This window comes from Pogona vitticeps, chromosome 1, assembly GCF_051106095.1.
Source record: "Pogona vitticeps strain Pit_001003342236 chromosome 1, PviZW2.1, whole genome shotgun sequence".
In the NCBI taxonomy this organism is placed as follows: Eukaryota; Metazoa; Chordata; class Lepidosauria; order Squamata; family Agamidae; genus Pogona; species Pogona vitticeps.
The window spans coordinates 225434105-225453315 of NC_135783.1; the positions used below are offsets into that span (position 1 = coordinate 225434105).

Genomic DNA, 19211 nt, shown 5'->3' on the forward strand with positions numbered 1-19211 from the left:
ATAGCATGTTTTTGAAATGGCTAATATACCTGTGATTTACTTTGGCTCCAGTCCTTATGGTAAACCGTAGTTCCTGTTTTAAAGTCATATGAGATGGCCTTCATTTGTTTTCTCAGCTAGGCCAGTCTCCTCGATTGGTAATTCACTGTACAAAATACCCAAAGGACAGTTGTCTTGGTGACAGCCTGTAAACGAAAGAGGCTGAATGCTATGCTTGTCACAAGGGGTTATTGGGGGGGGCGGGTTTTAAAAGGAAGCAAAGTAGTGGAGTCTGCAGCCGATTTCACAACAGCTACTATGGGTTTTTTTCATTGCTCAGATCAATGCTGTGGGCAGAATCAGAATTTCTAGGTAAGAAATCTTTATATACTTGCATGAGAATACATTTAAGAGAGGAGTTGCTGTGAAACTCCATGCACATATTTAACCACGACTGTGCCTAACTACTAGAATTGTGTATTTTCAATTCTTCCTTTGTGCTGGTGACTGAACTGGATTACAGACTCTGCAAAAATTATCAGCCTTGACTACTAGAAAGTAGAGCTTGGCAGATTCCCCCTTTTTTGGACTGTACCAATCCAATAAGGAGACTTTTCAAGTTCTATTCTAGTTACAGGTGTTTTGTTTGGTGACAAAAGACTTGTAAGCAATTAGACAAGGTACCAGTTTTAGCTTTAAATATAGAACCTTTCAGTCTTGAGAGCCTGGGATCTTGGTTCCATGTTGAAGGCTACAATTTCAAGTGGCACGGTTCTCTAGAGAAACTTCAGATAGTAACCTCTGGGCAAGTTACACTGAAGATAGTTGTATGGTGTTCTCTTACCAACAGGTAATAGCTAATTGTAGAACATTTTATACTACAGTCATTTAAGACTCTAAACAATGTGTTTGTTGAACTCTGTACAGAAGTTAAGAACAGGGAGAAATAGAGACATTAAAGATGTAATGTGCCAGATCTAGCATCATCAGCTGAATTTTTGTAGACCTTTGCAGGGAGAACTCCACAGTTTATTGCAGTAGTCTTATCTCGTTAACAGAGACATTGATGCCCTTGGGTAGAAGGCTACCCAACTTTTCATCTAATGGAGTTGGCAGCATATGGAAACTGGTCTTTTGGAATTATTGACCACTAGAATCTTCAGTGGAGGGAAAGCTTTATTTTAGACTGGCATATCTGGAAGCAAAAATGTAAGTGTACATACAGAATGACAGAATTGTAGAGTTAGTAAAATAGACCAATAATCATCTACTCAAATCCACTGCCAGTGCAGGAATTTACAGATAAAGCACCACCACCTTTCAAGGTAATCAGTTTCCCTTCAAGCATTTATAGCCATCAAAAAAATTTTTAATTTTAAATTGAAATCTCTTTCCTTTAACTTGGATCCATTAATCTGGATCCCACCTGTTGGAGCCACAAATTTCCTTAATTTTCATGCAAAACCTCTCATGAGATCTGAAACTGGCTAGTATCTCACCTCTCAGCCTCATCTTCTCTAGATTAAGCATGGTCAGGTCTGTCAACCATTCTTCATAGGGTTTGGTTTTCAGACTCTTTAACCTCCCACAAGAGGCCAGGCAGGACTCATCTTTGCTGTTCTTCCATAAGCAGGTGAAGACCTTCCTCTTCAGGCAAGCTTTCTACCAGTGACTGGGTGCCTGAGTGGGATTGTTAAGCAGATTGTTGCGCCTTACTGCTTTTAATGTGTTTCTGGTGTTGTTTTGCTCACTGTGTTTTAATGTGGTATTTGACCTTTTCTAGTATTTGTATACTTACTGTTTTGAGGTTTAAATGTTGTCTTTTAATTATTTAAGCCACCTTTTTAAGGATAATGGTGGAGTAAAACTATTTTAAATAAATAATGAATAAATCTTGTTTGCTGCCCTTTAGACATGAGCTAGCTTGCCAGTATGCTTCTTAGCTGTGGTGCTCATAACTGAAAGTAACACTCTAGCTCACTGGTTCTTAACCTTGTTACTCAGATGTTTTTGGACTGCAACTCCCAGAAGCCTTCACCATCAGTTCTGCTGGCTGGGGTTTCTGGGAGTTGCAGTTCAAAAACACCAGAGTAACAAAGATTAGGAGGGACGTGGTGGCGCTGCGGGCTAAACCGCAGAAGCCTGTGCTGCAGGGTCAGAAGACCAAGCAGTCGTAAGATCAAATCCACGTGACAGAGTGAACTCCCGTCACTTGTCCCAGCTCCCGCAAACCTAGCAGTTCGAAAGCATGCAAATGCAAGTAGATAAATAGGGACCACCTCGGTGGGAAGGTAACAGCATTCCGTGTCTAAGTCGCATTGGCCATGTGACCACGGAAGATTGTCTTTGGACAAAACACTGGCTCTATGGCTTGGAAACGGGGATGAGCACCGCCCCCTAGAGTCGAACATGACTGGACAAAATTTGTCAAGGGGAACCTTTACATTCACTAACAAAGGTTAAGACCCACTACTCTAGCTGACATCAGAATGTAGTGGTACTATTATTTCTCTTGATACTGCCAGAATTTCATAAGCTATTTTTGCTGCTGCATCACACTATTGATTCATGTTCCACATAAAATCTGCTAAGATCCTTTCCACAGGTACTGCTAATTGGTGATTTATTACCAATTAGCAATTCTCCATATAGCAATCCTACCTACTTTTCTCTCTTTGTTTCTTGGAAGCAGACCTTGGAAGTAATTTATTACTTATTTTTTATTTATAACAATACTAAACCTTCATTAAACATTAATATGATACCCATAACTTGTTAATTTGAAAACTCACAAGTTTTATAGCCATTATTTTAAGAATTATAACAACAATGTTAATGGACTGAGCAACAATTACTATTTCATATTACTATTTTAGTAATATGAACTGATTTTTTATATATTAAAGTTATAATTTTCATCAAAACAATCAGCATTAATGAAATGACCTTTGTTTTAATGTTAATGCATTGTGAGTGCTAATGTTTCTCAGCTTTGAGAAGCAGCAACGTGCAGAAGGAAGCACAGTCACATCTGGGAGTATCAAGCCTGTAAAGTGTAAACCACAGAACAGACAAAGAGGAAAGACATCAGGGAGCCAAACTTTCTGTCTCCAGCTCATTTGCCATCTCAAGGCATATCGTAATTTGGGAAAGCAGGATTGCACATTTCCAATCTTCCTACATTAGGAAGGGAATACGTACTACTGGCTACAACTGCAACTTGTGCTTCTTTAAGTATCCCAAGGAGGTAAAGGCGAGGGCCTAATCTCCTTTGTAATTGATATAAAAAACCCTCCAAAGTTACATGTCCTCCCATCAGCTGTAACTTCTGTACTGGAAAACAGGCTGATGTCCTGAAATGAACTGTGTTAGATAGCACTTCACAGTTGTACTAGTGAGGAAATGTAAAAAAAATTTTTTGCAGTACAGTATACTGGCTGAAATCTAGTAGTAAGTAACAATTAGCGTAGGCCCGTGTGAATCAATTGAATGTACATGGATGGTGACTCAACAAATCCCAACTGATTAAGTGGGCCTACTCTAGCTGTGACTTACTATTACTAGATTCCCAGCCACTGTTTCCTTTTACAGTTCATGTGTGGAAATTCATAGTCTGTGTAACCACCCACAGTTTGTAACCTCCTTTTATATAATCCTATTATTAAATACCCTTGCAGGCCATTGGCTTTGCTTTCAAACGGGGAGGATACAGCATTCTGTGTAACCATAGTCATTAGAAAGCTCTTTGTGTCACTGATCACTGGATGTGGGGAAAACGCCTGCCATCTGTAAACAGAGTGTGAATGATTCCCTAGGCTGAGTTCATTCAATTAACAGCCAGATGACTCCATAAGCTCCTGTAAGTAACAAAGACTTTGCTTCTGTGTTTTTATTTGCACTTAAAACATGTAAGTTAATTGAATGCCTGACTGAAAGAAACGCTTCAGATTTTCCTTTTTTTTCCTTAAGAGATTTCTCACAATTTCAAGGGAGGTTTCAGCAGAAAAGAAAGAACATTTAGCCTGTCTGATTTCCTCTCATTAAAGAAGTGTCTTAGGAAGGTAATACAAAGAATCCAGCAAATGGAGCAGAGATGGGGAGTGGGGCAACGGCTTGTTCAGTGTAACACAGCGGCTCTTCACTTTTTTTTAATCACAGACTATATTCTGCCACTGCTTACCACCAAGACTTAACTCAAAATTTTAAACCGTAAAGTGCATCAAATATTTATTTGAGGTTTCTCATGAAGGGTCGACAGATATTCTTTGCTATAACGGCACCACATTTTAAGATGACTGGAAGAAACTTCATTTTGCTTTGAGAAGGATGCACTCTCATCAACAGCATCAGTTTTTTTACACTTCAGATTCAGCCAGCAATCCATTCTATTGTCCACTGTATTGTCACAAAATTCACTATGATAATATTAAAAAGTCACTTTACCTGACAGTAACCAAACGGTTTTATTAGCAAAAACTGAAGAAGTAACACAATCATAAACTTCATCCAGGCATTCATACTGACACTGACTGACTCCAACTCTCTCTTCCTGCGGCTTCTGACTATTTGCGCAGTAACAAGAAAAGTCATATGCTGTCTCTTAACCGCTCAGCATCATTTACTTGCATGTTCTCACTGTGTGCACAAATACTGAACAGTTATTTGCTACCAAACAGTTATTTTCATAACTGATTTTTACTTTTGTTTGTTTTTAATGGAGGTGCCAGAAAAGTCACATTTTACACAAACAAGAGAAATTAAGATTTTGTTCTCTCTCTTTCTTTCTTTCTTTCTTTCTTTCTTTCTTTCTTTCTTTCTTTCTATTTTAACTGCAAAAGATCATACCATTTCTTCAAGGCTTTGTGGACCCCCTGTGAGGACATCACAGCCCCTCAGGGGTCTGCGGACCACAACTTAAGAACCTATGGTATAATGCGTAAGGCCAGGGAAGACCATAACCTATAGAGAACTACTGTCTGCCATCGCAAAACTCACCAGCAAAGAGATTCAAATCTAAAAATCTTATCCTCTTCATACTTGGTATTTCAAGTTCAAAATTTAATTCACATGCTACAATTTCAACAAAATACTGTTGAATTTAAAACTATTGTTACAGATAGGTGTGCCCTTTACTGCAACTTTCCCTCCCAACACAGAGCATTCTGCATTCACTGAACATACTCAGCTTTCCTCGGCTGTTGGGTCCTGTTTGTATGTTGTCTAACCTGTGGTGTAGAAATGCTAGGACACACAGGGCCAAAGCCATGGCACTTTCTGGCTGAAATCCTGTTTGTATAACTATCTCCATGCCATGTCATCAGCGAGAGCAGTTTTTTCAGAAATTAAACACTTCCTCTTTCTGTTCTGTGGCTGCTATGTAATTCTTTTATTGTTTGAAAGCTGTGGGCGCAACTGGAAGGGAGGAGGAAGTCTTTGATAATCAAAAATCACTGCCACTAAAATAAAACGTCTTCAACCACTAATCAGGAGAAAGGCAGCCTATAAATAAAATTAAATAAATAAATAAATAAACCCCTTGTTTTAAGGTTTATCAATACTGGTATGAAGCAATGGAAGGCAATGCAATAAACTCATCTCGATGTTCTTAGAGCAGACTTCAGTACACATTTATCTTCTGAGTTTTTTACTTCTTTTTTAGTAAAGCTGCTGAAACACATTTACTGGACATTTAGGATCTAATGCGGGGGGAACAAACTGATGAGAAATGTTGATCCATTAAGCAAATATTGTTTTTTTAAAGATTATCCTATAAAATTATGATACACAACTCTTTGTAAGAACTAAGGTTTGTAAACTTTAAATCCCACAAGCATGTTTTTCTAGTTAGATTCATTTCCTTTTCTTATATCACAAAGTAAACAGGGACATAGAAGTTCTATAGCAAGCATCACATATACTTCTTAAAACACTCAATACAATATGAGCAATGTAGGGTGTTTAAAATACAATTTCCCTACTAAGTGTATTCCCTTATTTAGTGTAGTGTAAGTAATATATGTAGACATATGTTAGCTTGAAAACAATTTAACGGTGAACAAAAGCATTCTTTATTGCAAGGGATAAGATGTAAGTAGACCTGCCTAAATGTTCAGTTTTAGACATGTAATATTGTTGAAACATGAACAACACAGCAACTATATATGTTGGACAAGAAGCAGATGGCTAGCACAGAAGGCAAAAGGTAGAGATCAATTCACAATACAAATTTTCTAGGGGCAGAAGCCCTCATTGGCAAAATAGTAAAATAAACCACAGATTAAGTTCCAGTTCTAGCTGAGCAGCAATACTGAAATCTGGGAAGCAATGCTCTTTAGACAACTTACTGGAAAATTAATAATTTGTTGTTAGCAAAACATAAATATATATTATAGCACTCTAAAGACTAATAATTTTATTTCAAGGACTGACAATGTTATTTCAGTGTGAGCTTTCATGGATCAAAGTCCACTTCCTCAGACAGTGGGGTATATATGAAAGTGGATTTTGATTCACAATAGCACACATTGAAATAACATCATTTTTCAAAGTACTAAAATATTTTGTTTTTTTCCTTCTCTTTTGCCAACATGCTGGGACAGAGCAATATGGCTACTTCTTTGGAGATGGACAGCTTGTTGGCTGAAGTCTGGTAGTAAGTCACAAGTAGGCCCACTGTTGTGACTTACTGGATTGCAGCTATTGTTCATAAATATGGAACATGTTGCTCATTTCAGTGCACAGAATTCTTGGCAACAAATGAGTAAAGGAAAATTCTGGAATATAACTAAAAAAGTGATTCTGAAAGAGAAGGTGGTACATAAAGTTGTCTTACCATTTTATCCTCCCAACAGTCCTGTGAATACTTTAGGCTATGAAGTAGCAAAATGACCACAGTAACACCTTGAGTTTCATGGCTGAGTGGAATGTTTTTAACCCAACTTTCTCTATTCCTCCTAGTCTAAAAAAATAATAATAGTACTACTAATAATAAATCCATTTTAGTGCACAACACTAGAATCAAATAGCAAGTCAGAAATTTTGTCTATGAGATAATAGATATAAGGTCCACAGTGGAAGAAAGTCTAGATGAGCAATATTTAGCTTGGTGAGAAGACCGAACACCTTGGGCATTGGGGATTTGGCTAGGTGGCCAAATTGGAGTAGGCTGGACCAGGCTAAATATGGTCACTTAAGGTCAGTTAAGGTTGAATAGAGGGGTGTGGTGTATTGCCTTCACATGCAAAACGAATGTAGTTTCATGTTAGGAAATCACACTATACAGTGGTGCCTCGCTAGACAGTTACCCCGCATGACAGATTTTTCGCTAGACATTGACTTTTTGCGATCGCTATAGCGATTCGCAAAAGTGTGATTCCTATGGGGGAATTTCGCTGGACAATGTTTGGTCCCTGCTTCACAAACCAATTTTCACTAGACAACGATTTTGACAGCTCCCTCCTAGCTCGCAAAATGGGTGTTTTTGGGACCTAAGCTTCGCAAGACAGCTATGTAAACAGCTGACCGGAGGTTCACAAAGCGGCTTTCCTATGGCCGATCTTTGCTAGACAATGACAATTCTTCCCCATTGGAACGCATTAGACAGGTTTCAATGCATTCCAATGGGGAAATGTTTTTCGCTAGACGATGATTTCGCTAAACAGTGATTTCAGTGGAATGGATTATCATCGTCTAGCGAGGCACCACTGTACATCAAGCAACCCTGTTTAGCATGATTGAAATCTTTCCCTTCAAAAGGAAAGATTGTTCTTCTGCAAAGGGAAAGATTTCTCAAGATCATAAAGCAACTGGTTGGCTTTCCCTTTGGAGAAACCAGTTAATAATATCCAGAAATAGAAAAATGAAGTTTTGAATTGTTTTAAATGTTGCAATACATCAACAATGCTTCGAAAGGATTTTACAGCTAATGCACTACATCAGCAACCATTAAAAAGGATACCTTCCCCTCCTAAGGCGAGCTAAAAGGAAAATTTAAAGGGAAAGTTTAAACAGGACTGCCTGTAAGCTGCTTAATGGCCTTGAGAAATCTTACCTTTTAAAGGGAAACAATGTTTCCTTTTAAAGGGAAAGAAAGTTGAATCGATCCAAAAGTGAGTGGTCCCCAGGTGCATCAAATAACAGGACAAATACCTGTGTAGTTTCCCTCTGAATTTAAGCCAAGCTGCTGGGACTCCTTGGGATGCAGTAAAGATTGACACTAGTGAGGGGGACCCTGGAAGGTTGCTGAAAAGAGCTCCCAGCATTTTCCCTATGTTACTGCTATTCTCCTCAAGAGGAAACAAGAATGATCCTGTCAGGTGAGTAACAGCTATTGTGAGAAAATCCCATCTCTCTTTGAGTCTGTATTGAAAAAAAGGCAGCTATGGCTGAACAGTAGCACTAAGCAAAACAGGCTAATGTTGGTCCCTCCATGGCATTTTTTTTACCACTTCTCTTTATCACAAGTGACCTTGAGCAAAGTTTACACATAGTGACACCTTAATTTGGCAAGGTTGCTTTTAATAGGAAAATCAGAGATAATCTGCTCCTATCCTAAATGAAATAAATAGTCTAGCATTTGGTTTATTTCAAAATACTAAGGAATTAACTAATTCTTCCTTGTCAACATTAATCCTTTGCCAACCAGTTTTCTTATTTTTATTTTCTTTTTATTACGTGTTAAACATATTGCAGTGAAGGAAAAACACAAGTGGTGCCACAAAAGGGCAGATGGGTGTTGATGAAAGCAGGATTTTTTTTTTTCCTGGAAAGTCAAACCAGCCTTAAAGTGTTGGCGTGGGACAAGGACTCCAAATAAGTCATGCTTCAGGCATGACTTATTTACCTGGCACTGAAAGAACTACAGAAAAAACAAAGTATGTTCTCTCTTTTTCAAAGTGAAAATGTGCCCACATATATAGAATATCCAGTACTGATATACATGAAATAATGTTGCACAATGACACAAATCCAAAGTGGGGGAGCAATACGGGGGGCTAAACTATTGTTTTCAAAGAGCAGTGCCCTGCGGCCACATAGCAATTTGCTTTTGAATCTGGGATAAGTTTTCAAAATCAGCTTGTGATATAGCATGGAGATCATATGCTCAAGAAAGAATCCAGCAGTCTTGTGGGATGATGAAACTCTATAAGCATGAGACTAGGTAGTCTCAGTTAAATGATCCCAATGAGTGTTCATGCATTTAGAAAGATTTAATGCTTTAAAAGGTGGTGAATTTCATTCAAATGTTGAATAAGTAGATACTTGCAATTTAAGCCATATGTTTATTACAGCTGGAAGCCCTAAGAGTAAATCTGACTATTAGAATTGTTTTTAGCAAGTACTGTAATATCAGTGCTTAAACTCATTAGACACTCTTTCTTTCAAATATAAAGATGAATTCATTGATCGTTCTTTTCTGGAACTTTCAGGGCAATTTTTCAATAGTGCATCCTATGAGAATGGTGCAGTTTTCTCCTCTAGAAGACAACAGAAATAAAAAGACGGATAGTAATGACCTTTCAAATATTTTGAACTCTCATTCCATTGGTACAAAACACACTGACGCCCAAACAGATCATCAGTGGCAAAGGAACTTTAAGCGCTCTGAAGATCTGATTCCCATTAGTAGGCCTGTGACCCATGATCTCTGTCACTCCTGCCTGGACAACTTCCCCATTCCCTTTGAATGTCTGAAAGCCCAAGGAAATGAAGTCCAGCCATCAAGCAAACTGGACACGGATATAGAAAATAAGGTGTCCAGTGATCATGTCCTGACAACCTCTAAGAATTTAAGTCTCATAAACAAAGACTGTGCTTTGGATCATCCCAGTAATTATATTAGCTCAAGTGAAATAGAGCACATAACACCAGAAGAATGTCAATGCTCTCATGGAAGACATCCAGAGAGTTTCAAAGTACTAAATAAAGGGAGAGAAAACTTACCTATATGGAATGGCCCGAATCTATGCCCAAACAAAGCAACATCACCAGAAATTAAAACAAACGATAAAGTAAATGTAAAGAATGCTGTGGATATTGAACTTGAAAATGCTGGTGTGAATGTGAGCTTGCAAAACAAAGCTATAGAAGAATATGCAACCCTGATGATTACTGCAGTAGACTTTAAAAAACATGGAAGTCGTATTTGTACAATGGCTGATATTGGAATTACAGAAAACATTATTCTGTCTGAAGCTACTGAAAGCAATATAATTGAAGCAGTTCCCACTGCTCAGGTTATGATATCTGGGTATGAGCTACCTCTGATTCCCCAAACTACCAGACACTCTACACAGAAAAAGAGCATGCCACCAAATGTGAGCCAGAGCTTTAGCAAATTTGCTCACAAAGGGAACAACCAATATAATATTAAAAGCAAGAGAACCAACTCTGGTTTAAAAGCTAAAGTATGTACCAAGATGTCTCAGGACTTTATGATTCAGCATCAAAATAATAAGATAAAGAGTCCCAACTCCCACTGTCTAGATCTGTCCCATGAAGCTGGGATTTCCACAAAGTTTCAGCATGGACATGTTCAGTGGGAAATATACCACATCAACCAAAGGAGACCGAAATCCCCAAAGCCAGTGCTTTCCTCTGTTTCCAAACACTATTCCAACTCAGGAGAACCCATCACTCCTTTCACTGTCAAACAAGGGCGTTCTTCCGTGTGCTCAATGGATCTGAAATACAGTGACATGTTCAAAGAAATAAATTCAACCGAACAAGGTCCTGGGATTTATGAAATGTTTGGGACTCCAGTATATTCCCGTGAGCAGGAAGGACATGAAAATGAGTATTGTAGGAATGTGCATTCTGCACCTGTTGGGAATGCTACGCAACGTATATCTAACCATTTCAAGGGGAAGAGACACAGTGGATTAAGACGTGCCCAAAAGAAAACACATCCTATGACACTCAAGAATCCCCCTGGTGTTAAACAAAAAAAGAAGGAGTCAGGGGCAAAGGAGAAACCTGCCTTGGAGGGCACTTGTACAGAGAACAGTGAAGAGAAGGATGGACCTGTGACTCTTTCTTCTGCAGAGAGGCAAATGAAGTCAGAAGGGAGCACGGCACCATTATGTGAAGTTGTGGACAAGCAAGCACTGGTTTCCAGTGAATTTACGCAACCTACTAAACAAAATGAATTTGTTCCGAATTCAAATTTGTCACCTATTGAAGAAGTCTCACAGGAACATGCTTCAGATGCTGATGATGCTTTTATTAATAAAGCAGTTGCTGCCAATGTTCAGGAAATACTTTGGCCAGAGGTTAAAGTTCATGCAGAATATGCTCCTTTTACTACAAAGAGTACTAATGAACATACAAATTTAGGCCTACTGGAACTGAAAGCAAACAAATTGTGGTGCTATAAGAATCAGGAAGAAAATCCTTCTGCATTGTCTTTTCCAGAAGGAATGAGCTCACCTTTTCCACAAAATCTTCAGCACAGAAATGTCAGCTCAAAGTGGCATCTGGCAGACTCGGTGTCTCAGACATATCAAGATGTCCTGAGCAATGAGGGCAGTGAAGAAATAACAGAAGACTTGTTTTGCTACTCAGTAGCCAAATTGCTCTCATTTGAGCATGCAGATGGCAATGTTTCTAGAACAGTTACAAAAAATGCAGCTATGGAAACATCAAATGGAAAACATGAGAGTACAGATGATCTTGCAGTCAATGTTACAAAGAGTAAGGTAAGTACATACCTGTCCACTATTTAATAGCAATACAACAGAGGAAGCCATTGTAATATTCAGAGTGTGTTGCACATGTACTTGAATCCAATCTCCATTCTCATCTGTCTCTGGGACAGCAATAGGTAGCTCCTTCTCTAGATTTGTTTACCTTTTTAACGGGCATTAAGAACCTATAGGCCTAAATACAATGGGCTTTCAACAAAAGTAGATCCATTAATTTACGTAAGGATTAACTGAATGCTGGATCATGCAATACTTCTTTAAATTGATCTATTCTAGGTGGAAGTAACAACTGAATTAAGTCCGTAAGTACTGGATCAGGCCAAAATCTCTCTTAAGCATGGCATATATTCAGATCCACTGACAAAACAAGGCACTAAAATGACTAATATTCAGGGGTACAACTCCTCTATGGACATTCCATTTAATTTTTTATCCCCTCCCTCCCTCTTTTTAAGACTGATAATCATCACCACTCCTAATATCTGTGAACTTCACAAAGATGATTAAAACTAAACAGCAGTAATATTCAGTCTCAAGGCTGTTGTATGAAGCAAGGGTTTTGGATTTATTTCAAATTATCTAAAATTATAATTGTAAGGCAAGTCACAAAGGCTATGTTTTAGCTTTGACCAATTCCCCCCCCCCCCAGTATGTTCTTCTTGTTCTTCTACTACCTTTTACAGAATTTCTCTCTAAACGGCCTGGAGTCTGGTGGAGGAAACAGATGTTTAGATGTGGGTGCATTTTTAGAAAACAGCTTAACTAATGAAGATCCTATCCTATGGACCAAGGGTGAAATTCTTGGAAAAGGAGCCTATGGCACGGTAAGGTACACTGGTTTTTTTACTGCCTCTTTCTCTATCTCCTACATTTATGTTTTGTTTTTTAAAAATAAGACTATCTTTCCATTTAAAGATATAGACTATAATAATATGACATACAATAGTAAAGCCCAGAATTAAAATCAACACTGTTAAATATTACAGACTCTCATTTAAAATATGTTAAATAGCTCAAACGACTCACAAAATCCCTACTATATTCTTGCAATAATTTCAGTACAAAACAAAAGGAAGCAAGATCAGGAATAACTTCATTCCAAACTCTGGAGAGAAACAAGACTTTGCCTTGTAAAGCCTTTTATTGCTTGCATTGTTGCTGTTAATGTAGTGAGATCTTGGCTATCAAGTTTATAACAGAGTTTTTCTTCTCCAGTCGGACAGCTGATTTCTAAAGGAAGAGTATCTAGACATATACAGTATTCCTTGCTGTCATCTCAATATTAGATTGAGATGTCATCTCTGTATGAGCTCTTTCAAATAGAAGGATTTAAAGATACTTTAAAGCACACTCCTCTATCCTCTCTTAACTAACCTGTCATTCAGGTACATTTATTCCCTCCTTAAAATAAAAACCAATGCACAAGAAACAGAAGAAAAAAAGAACAGAGTGGGAAGGAGAGGAGAAAAAATGTTGTTCATCGCCCTTGTCAGTTGAAATCTAGGTCTAAATAATCAGTAATACATTTATGAATTTGGCCTTGTTACTATATTTGCTCCAAGGCACCTGCTCTTGAGTTGCCTGTCCTTCAGACTAGACCTTAAGAGGAATGTACATTTCCTCTCGCTATTCTTTCTGGCCATGGCATTTCCTAGATTATATGCTGTTGTAATCAGTTAGGCCATAGACAACAAAGTAGTAAAATTAATGCTGAAAATCCATAAGCTAAAAACTGTTGCAAAAAGTATTTTTTTTAAAAAAAATCTCTTTTTTAAAGTTCTACTTCCACATTACACATCTAAATTTTTAGGTATATTGTGGACTTACAAGCCAAGGACACCTGATAGCTGTGAAACAAGTAGCACTGAATACCTCTGACCAAGCTGGGAATGAAAAGGAATACCAGAAATTGCAAGAAGAAGTTGAGATCTTAAAAAATCTATCCCACATCAACATTGTAGGATACCTGGGGACAGGTCTAGAAGAGAATTTAGTGAGCATCTTCATGGAGTTCGTTCCTGGTGGTTCTATTTCAAGTATTATTCATCGTTTTGGGCCATTGCCTGAAACAGTCTTCTGTAAATATACGAAACAGATAGCACAAGGGGTTGCATACTTGCATGAAAACAGTGTAATCCACCGAGATATTAAAGGCAACAATGTTATGCTTATGCCCAATGGTATTATCAAACTCATAGACTTTGGATGTGCAAAGCGCTTGGCCTGTGTCAGCCTGACTGATACGCATAGCGAACCGCTCAAGTCTGTGCATGGGACTCCTTACTGGATGGCACCAGAAGTGATAAATGAATCTGGCTATGGGAGGAAATCAGACGTCTGGAGCATTGGCTGCACTGTATTTGAGATGGCCACTGGAAAACCACCCTTGGCTTCCATGGGTAGGATAGCTGCCATGTTTTATATTGGTGCTCACAGAGGACTTATGCCTTCGCTACCCAAACATTGCTCCAAGAAAGCAACAGAGTTTGTTCATCTATGTTTAACAAGGTAAGTGGGTTTGAAGAGGGAGAGGCACACGATTTTGCACTATTTTTTCACTTTAAAAATATGTTTAATCCTGTCAGTCCTATGAAAGTGGAGAAGTGTTGCAGTGCTTGATAAGACTTCATCAGCATACATCCTTTGCATGCAGAATACCTGTACTTCAGCTTGCCTAACTCTAGGCATCCTGATAGAACTGAGACACAGTCTTCTCTGTCTTCAGCAAAAACCAAATATCCACCCCCATACCCACAGGTCAGCTTGTCCCCCACAAAAGAAGGGCAATGTCGCCAACTTTCAGTTGTCCATATTCTGTAGTTGTTTGAGGGGGAACCTTATTATAATATGAAGCTGCAGAGAGCTGCATTCCTCCCTGCCTTGAGTTGACATGAAAAACCTTGCCACTTCTTCAAGCCATGTTGGAGCTGTATTCCAAGCAGCCAACTTGCCCTCCCAATTTGTGACAAAATAACTCATCGGGCATGAGATTGTTGCAAGGGGGCCCATCCTGCAACAAAAGGGACCATCACGTAGCCGCTCTGAGTGCAGCTTTGTGGCCACTTGAAGTGGACAGGAAAGCTTACAGCCTGGTCACAAATGAGAATATTCTTTCCACTCTTTTCTTGTATGGAGATAAATGGCTACCAGCAAGACATGGCAGAGAAAAGCTTCCAGTCCCCAGGAGCTGATTTAAAAGGATTCATGAGAACCCTCTTGTGTAAGAGGAATATTTTTCATCCTTCTCTGGTTCCAAAGCACCATGTTTGTTTCACAAGGGAATGTTGTCTATTCCAGTCTAGGCCTTTGTCTTGTAGCTAGTCACAGTTTATACCAAAGGTCTCTATCTATATACAGCCACAGTGACTTCAGAAAAGGGAGGCATGCATGGAACTCTTCCTTTTTAACGCTAAACAAGTCATTCCACATCCAGGGGTTTGGAATGGTGCATATATTAGAACCTACATCAGATATCTTGCTTAAAGCAACAGAGTACAACCTTGGTGATTGCTTTGGGCACCCATATTTTTTTAATCATGCTTCTACAATTGAAAAGCAGATGTTCTGCATTTCATAACATTTTAACAGATTTGTTCAACAATGTAAGGAAGAAGGAATTCAGAAGCTAAAGGGGGAGAGCTAGTATAGCAAAGCCATGGAAAGTGACTGCATGACTTGAGAATCAAACCATTGTGTGAAAAGGATACAGAAGAAAAGAAAGGAACTGAAATTTTGACTACAGACATGGACCAAACTAGACAGGCACTACTTAGAAATTACTTTCATGAATCAATGATATACTCCCTGGAACATTTTATTTATTGTAATAATCTGAGTTCAACCATACTTTTTAACTTGGACTGATGGCAAGATATATCTGAAGTATCAGTTTACCTGTGGCTTTAGGACATCTGAAGCAAATGGCTAAAATCCTGTTGTTCAACATAGTAAGTAGTTATAGAGTATGCCCACTGAATCACTAGGTTTGGGTGAGTCAACTTCTCCATACGATCCATGATTCAAATGCTAAACTAACTTGCAGCTAAAATAGGTTAATTTGAATCAATGAAACATATGGAGAAATTGAGTCACCAAATCCCCATTGATTCAATGGGCCTAATCTAATGTTACTTATTATGCCAATCAATAGGATTTCAGCCAGTGAGTAGCAAATACTGGTACAGTCTCTGCTTGCATATTTGGAAAATAAAAGCCCTAAAGTTTTAGGCTGTTTTTATTTAGAACAAGACTAAACCAAACCCATTAGTACTGTAGTTGTCTTGTAATTATATCTGAGTTGAGAATTTGAAGTAACTTTTGATGGTGGCAATTTACATGCATCCAGTCATGCTCTTCCACAGATGGAAAGGCCTTTTCTTTCAGGGAAGAAACACAGATATGGCATGTCATTTTCCACCAAAGACCGAATTCCTCTTGAGCTTTACCAAAGGAGGATTGGGGGCATCTCTAGAGCCACATAAGCCTTCATGCTAGCACTGAAAAGTGTATTCCCCTTTCCTCCACAGGACTGTCACATGAGTGGAATTTGAATTCTCTGAAAGAGTGAATTACATTCTTAATTTTGCCCAGTTAATCCTAAAGCAGAGGGAATACTCTGGCAGAATAATTTGGTTTCATCAAACATAATGCAGGAGTAAATTTAGAGGAAGGCTACAATACACTGAAGTAGAGGATAAGGAATCACCCATGCTCCCTTTCTACTGATAGACAACTTCCTTTGGTGAAACAAAACCTCCTGGATTCCAATTACTGCTTTTTGGATTGAAAAACACCCTATTGAAATATCGCAGGCGATTGAGTGTTTCAGACTGGAAGTTATCTGGCATACACATACCAGTATATCAACCAATGTTAGCCTGGTGCCCTCCAAATATGTTGAATTATAATCCCCATCATCCTCAATCAGCATGGCCATGGAGGGTGGTGGGTTAGGAAAGGCTACAATATAACATCCTGACATTAACTTTTGTTACTTTTTAATCTGCTCACTGCACAAACCTGTCAGTAGATTACAAATTAAGAATAAATTAATTTTACAATTTGTTTTGGCCACTACTAATTTGGATCTCAATTGAAGGGTCATGAATTGACCCTTTTTTATGTTCCCTAGCAGAAGTTCAATTAATTTTGTTATATTGACTTAGAAGGACACCAAGAACAGAGAAACAGTTCTGTTGATTCTGAAGAATGAAAGAAAATCCAAATGCTTGAATTGTATAGTGGTGATTTTAAACCTATTTTCAAAAGTTTTCCCCTTTATTATATTCCACAGGGACCAGTTTGAGCGGCCAAGTGCTTTACAGCTGCTGCAGCATCCCTTCTTGAAGAGAAGCTAATGAACATGACAAAGTGTCTTTTTTAAAAGGCTGTCATGTTATTTTCTAGAGGTGTTTTAATGTGTCTGAAAACCAGCACTTAAATTGCAGTTTTTAAAGAGCTAGCCTGAAACATGATTATAAGAAAGATATGTAAAATACTCTTCCTTGTTTTTAAAGACAGGTGTTCAACTGTTTCAGTTTGTGAAAAGCCAACTTTGCAATTGCAGTATGCTACAGATACTGCATCCGGAAAAATAAATGTAATTGAATATGCAATTCTTCAATTAATCTCATTCAAACATTAAAACTGGACCTATCAGGGCTTTTGGTCTTCTCAACCCAACAATTCACATTTCTTTCCACCACCTCACGGCTTGATGTGTTTGGTGTGCTGTGGGGGCAGTTTGCTTTGCTTTCCCCCCTAGTGATCAGATGACCTGATTGCTAGAGTGAACCAATCTGTCCTCAGAGTGCCACCTACACATTTTTTAGCCGGTCAGGGACTTACACTTTTTTGGTGTGGGTAGGAGCACTCTAGATTTGTCCATTTCCAGTGCCAGCTGTCAAAGCTGCCAAGGTCCCTCCTGCTGCCAATTTCCAGTGTCATGAAATGGCTTAATAAGGAAGCCGCTCAGGATATTGGCAAACCGAACATTTTCCCTGCTCCTCTGCAGAGTGACAGTGGAAGGGATTTCTTTTTTGCCTCTGCACTGATAGGGCCTTTATTTGAATTGCAGATTATTATTTTTTAAAATATACAGTACACACACAGATATAGCCTTTGTGAGAACTGCTGACTAAAAGTGTGACTGCAGGCAATTTCTCAATTGCCACTGCATACAAGGCAAAGAAAATGTGTATATATTTGTAAAATTCAACCTGTGTGATTCAGCATCTCAGCAATAGTCTAGCAGAAGCATAATAATAATATCATCATCATCATCATCATCATCATCATCATCATCATCATCATCATCATCATCATCATCATCATTATTATTATTATTATTATTATTATTATTATTATTATTATTATTATTATTATTATTATTATTATTATTATTATTTCACTTCCCCAGATCCTCCACAGAGCAGCACAGGATATATGCCAATATTCAGTGGTTCCTTTAAGTCACTTGTTGATTCCAGAAATTGACAATGGAGGGAGCCAGACTAAATAGGGTTGCTTGAGCTCGTTATGCTATTTGAATGAGAGGATCACACCTAATGGCATATTGTGCCTCCCCCAACTTCAGATGACCCTAGTTATCCTGAACCAGCCCACTTCAAAAGGGCCAGTATAACTGCAGCCTGAGGCATTACATGAAGACATGTGCTCAGCACTTGTTGGGCCTGGCCTAATGCTTGTCAACCAACAATGAAGATATTGGTGATAGTGACCCCTTCATACTCTTGAATAGCATTTCATCTAGGATTTGATTACAAGTTGAGGTGTCTGCCTCTTAACAGATGTTAGTCTATCCTATTCTGAAAGCTGTTTCATTTGAACAGAACACATGTGTATAGTACTCATGAGCCACTTCTGGTTTTTAGAATACAATGTTCTAGCATAAAAGTCTAGGATGGGACAATTAATCACCAGTCAGATTTTGTTGCAGAATTCACTCAGAACTAAACCCACAAGGTCCATGTAAAACTGTCCAAATCTATTAGTCAAAATGCTGTTCGGTAAAGCAGATGATATCATTAGCCACAGCAACTGTTAAGAAATTTTAATAGTCTAGTTTCCCATACAGGTCCTGATGCTTCCACAGAATTCCCTTCATTTGGGGGAGCTGTTGGGGGCTGAGGGAAGGGAGGAAGTCTTTCTTAAAATTGCAGACACTGCTAAAATCATCTTCCACGGGAGCCTTGGCATCTTTGAGTGGTGGGGGAATTGGACATTTTTTATTTCTGAAAAATCGCTGCAGATGATGACATCACCAGCCTTACATATAATAAATTACTGAACAGGATTACAGTACGTGCCAGTCCCAATCCCAGTCTCATCTAGAGGGCTGTATGTTTTCAGCAGTGGTGGCTCTGGAATGCTAATTCCCAGTGATTTACCCAAATGAGAGAAATTTGAATGTACGTTATGGAAAACAATTTTGGTTTCTCCTTCTCTCAGGTATGTGAATTTTCCAGCCCTGAGTTTGAATGAGATGGTGGGTTGGCTGAGGGGGGAGCA

General features: G+C 38.6%; 1 protein-coding gene across 3 annotated transcripts; it reads left to right on the forward strand.

Moving 5' to 3' along the window:
- Positions 1 to 229: 229 nt before the first annotated feature.
- On the forward strand, positions 230 to 17296 carry MAP3K19 (mitogen-activated protein kinase kinase kinase 19). Of its 3 annotated transcripts, XM_020779632.3 has the most exons (6): positions 262 to 351; positions 3657 to 3838; positions 9408 to 11675; positions 12365 to 12505; positions 13492 to 14189; positions 16975 to 17296. In XM_020779632.3, exons 3-6 carry the CDS (start codon positions 9432 to 9434, stop codon positions 17036 to 17038), a joined length of 3147 nt encoding a protein of 1048 aa, XP_020635291.3. In that variant the 5' UTR covers positions 262 to 351; positions 3657 to 3838; positions 9408 to 9431; the 3' UTR covers positions 17039 to 17296. The 3 variants fall into 3 exon arrangements, with proteins under 3 accessions (XP_020635290.3, XP_020635291.3, XP_020635292.3); XM_020779631.3 differs by lacking the exon at positions 3657 to 3838 and having other exon boundaries at positions 230 to 351; XM_020779633.3 differs by lacking the exons at positions 262 to 351; positions 3657 to 3838 and adding an exon at positions 8205 to 8294.
- The last annotated feature ends 1915 nt before the right edge of the window (positions 17297 to 19211 follow it).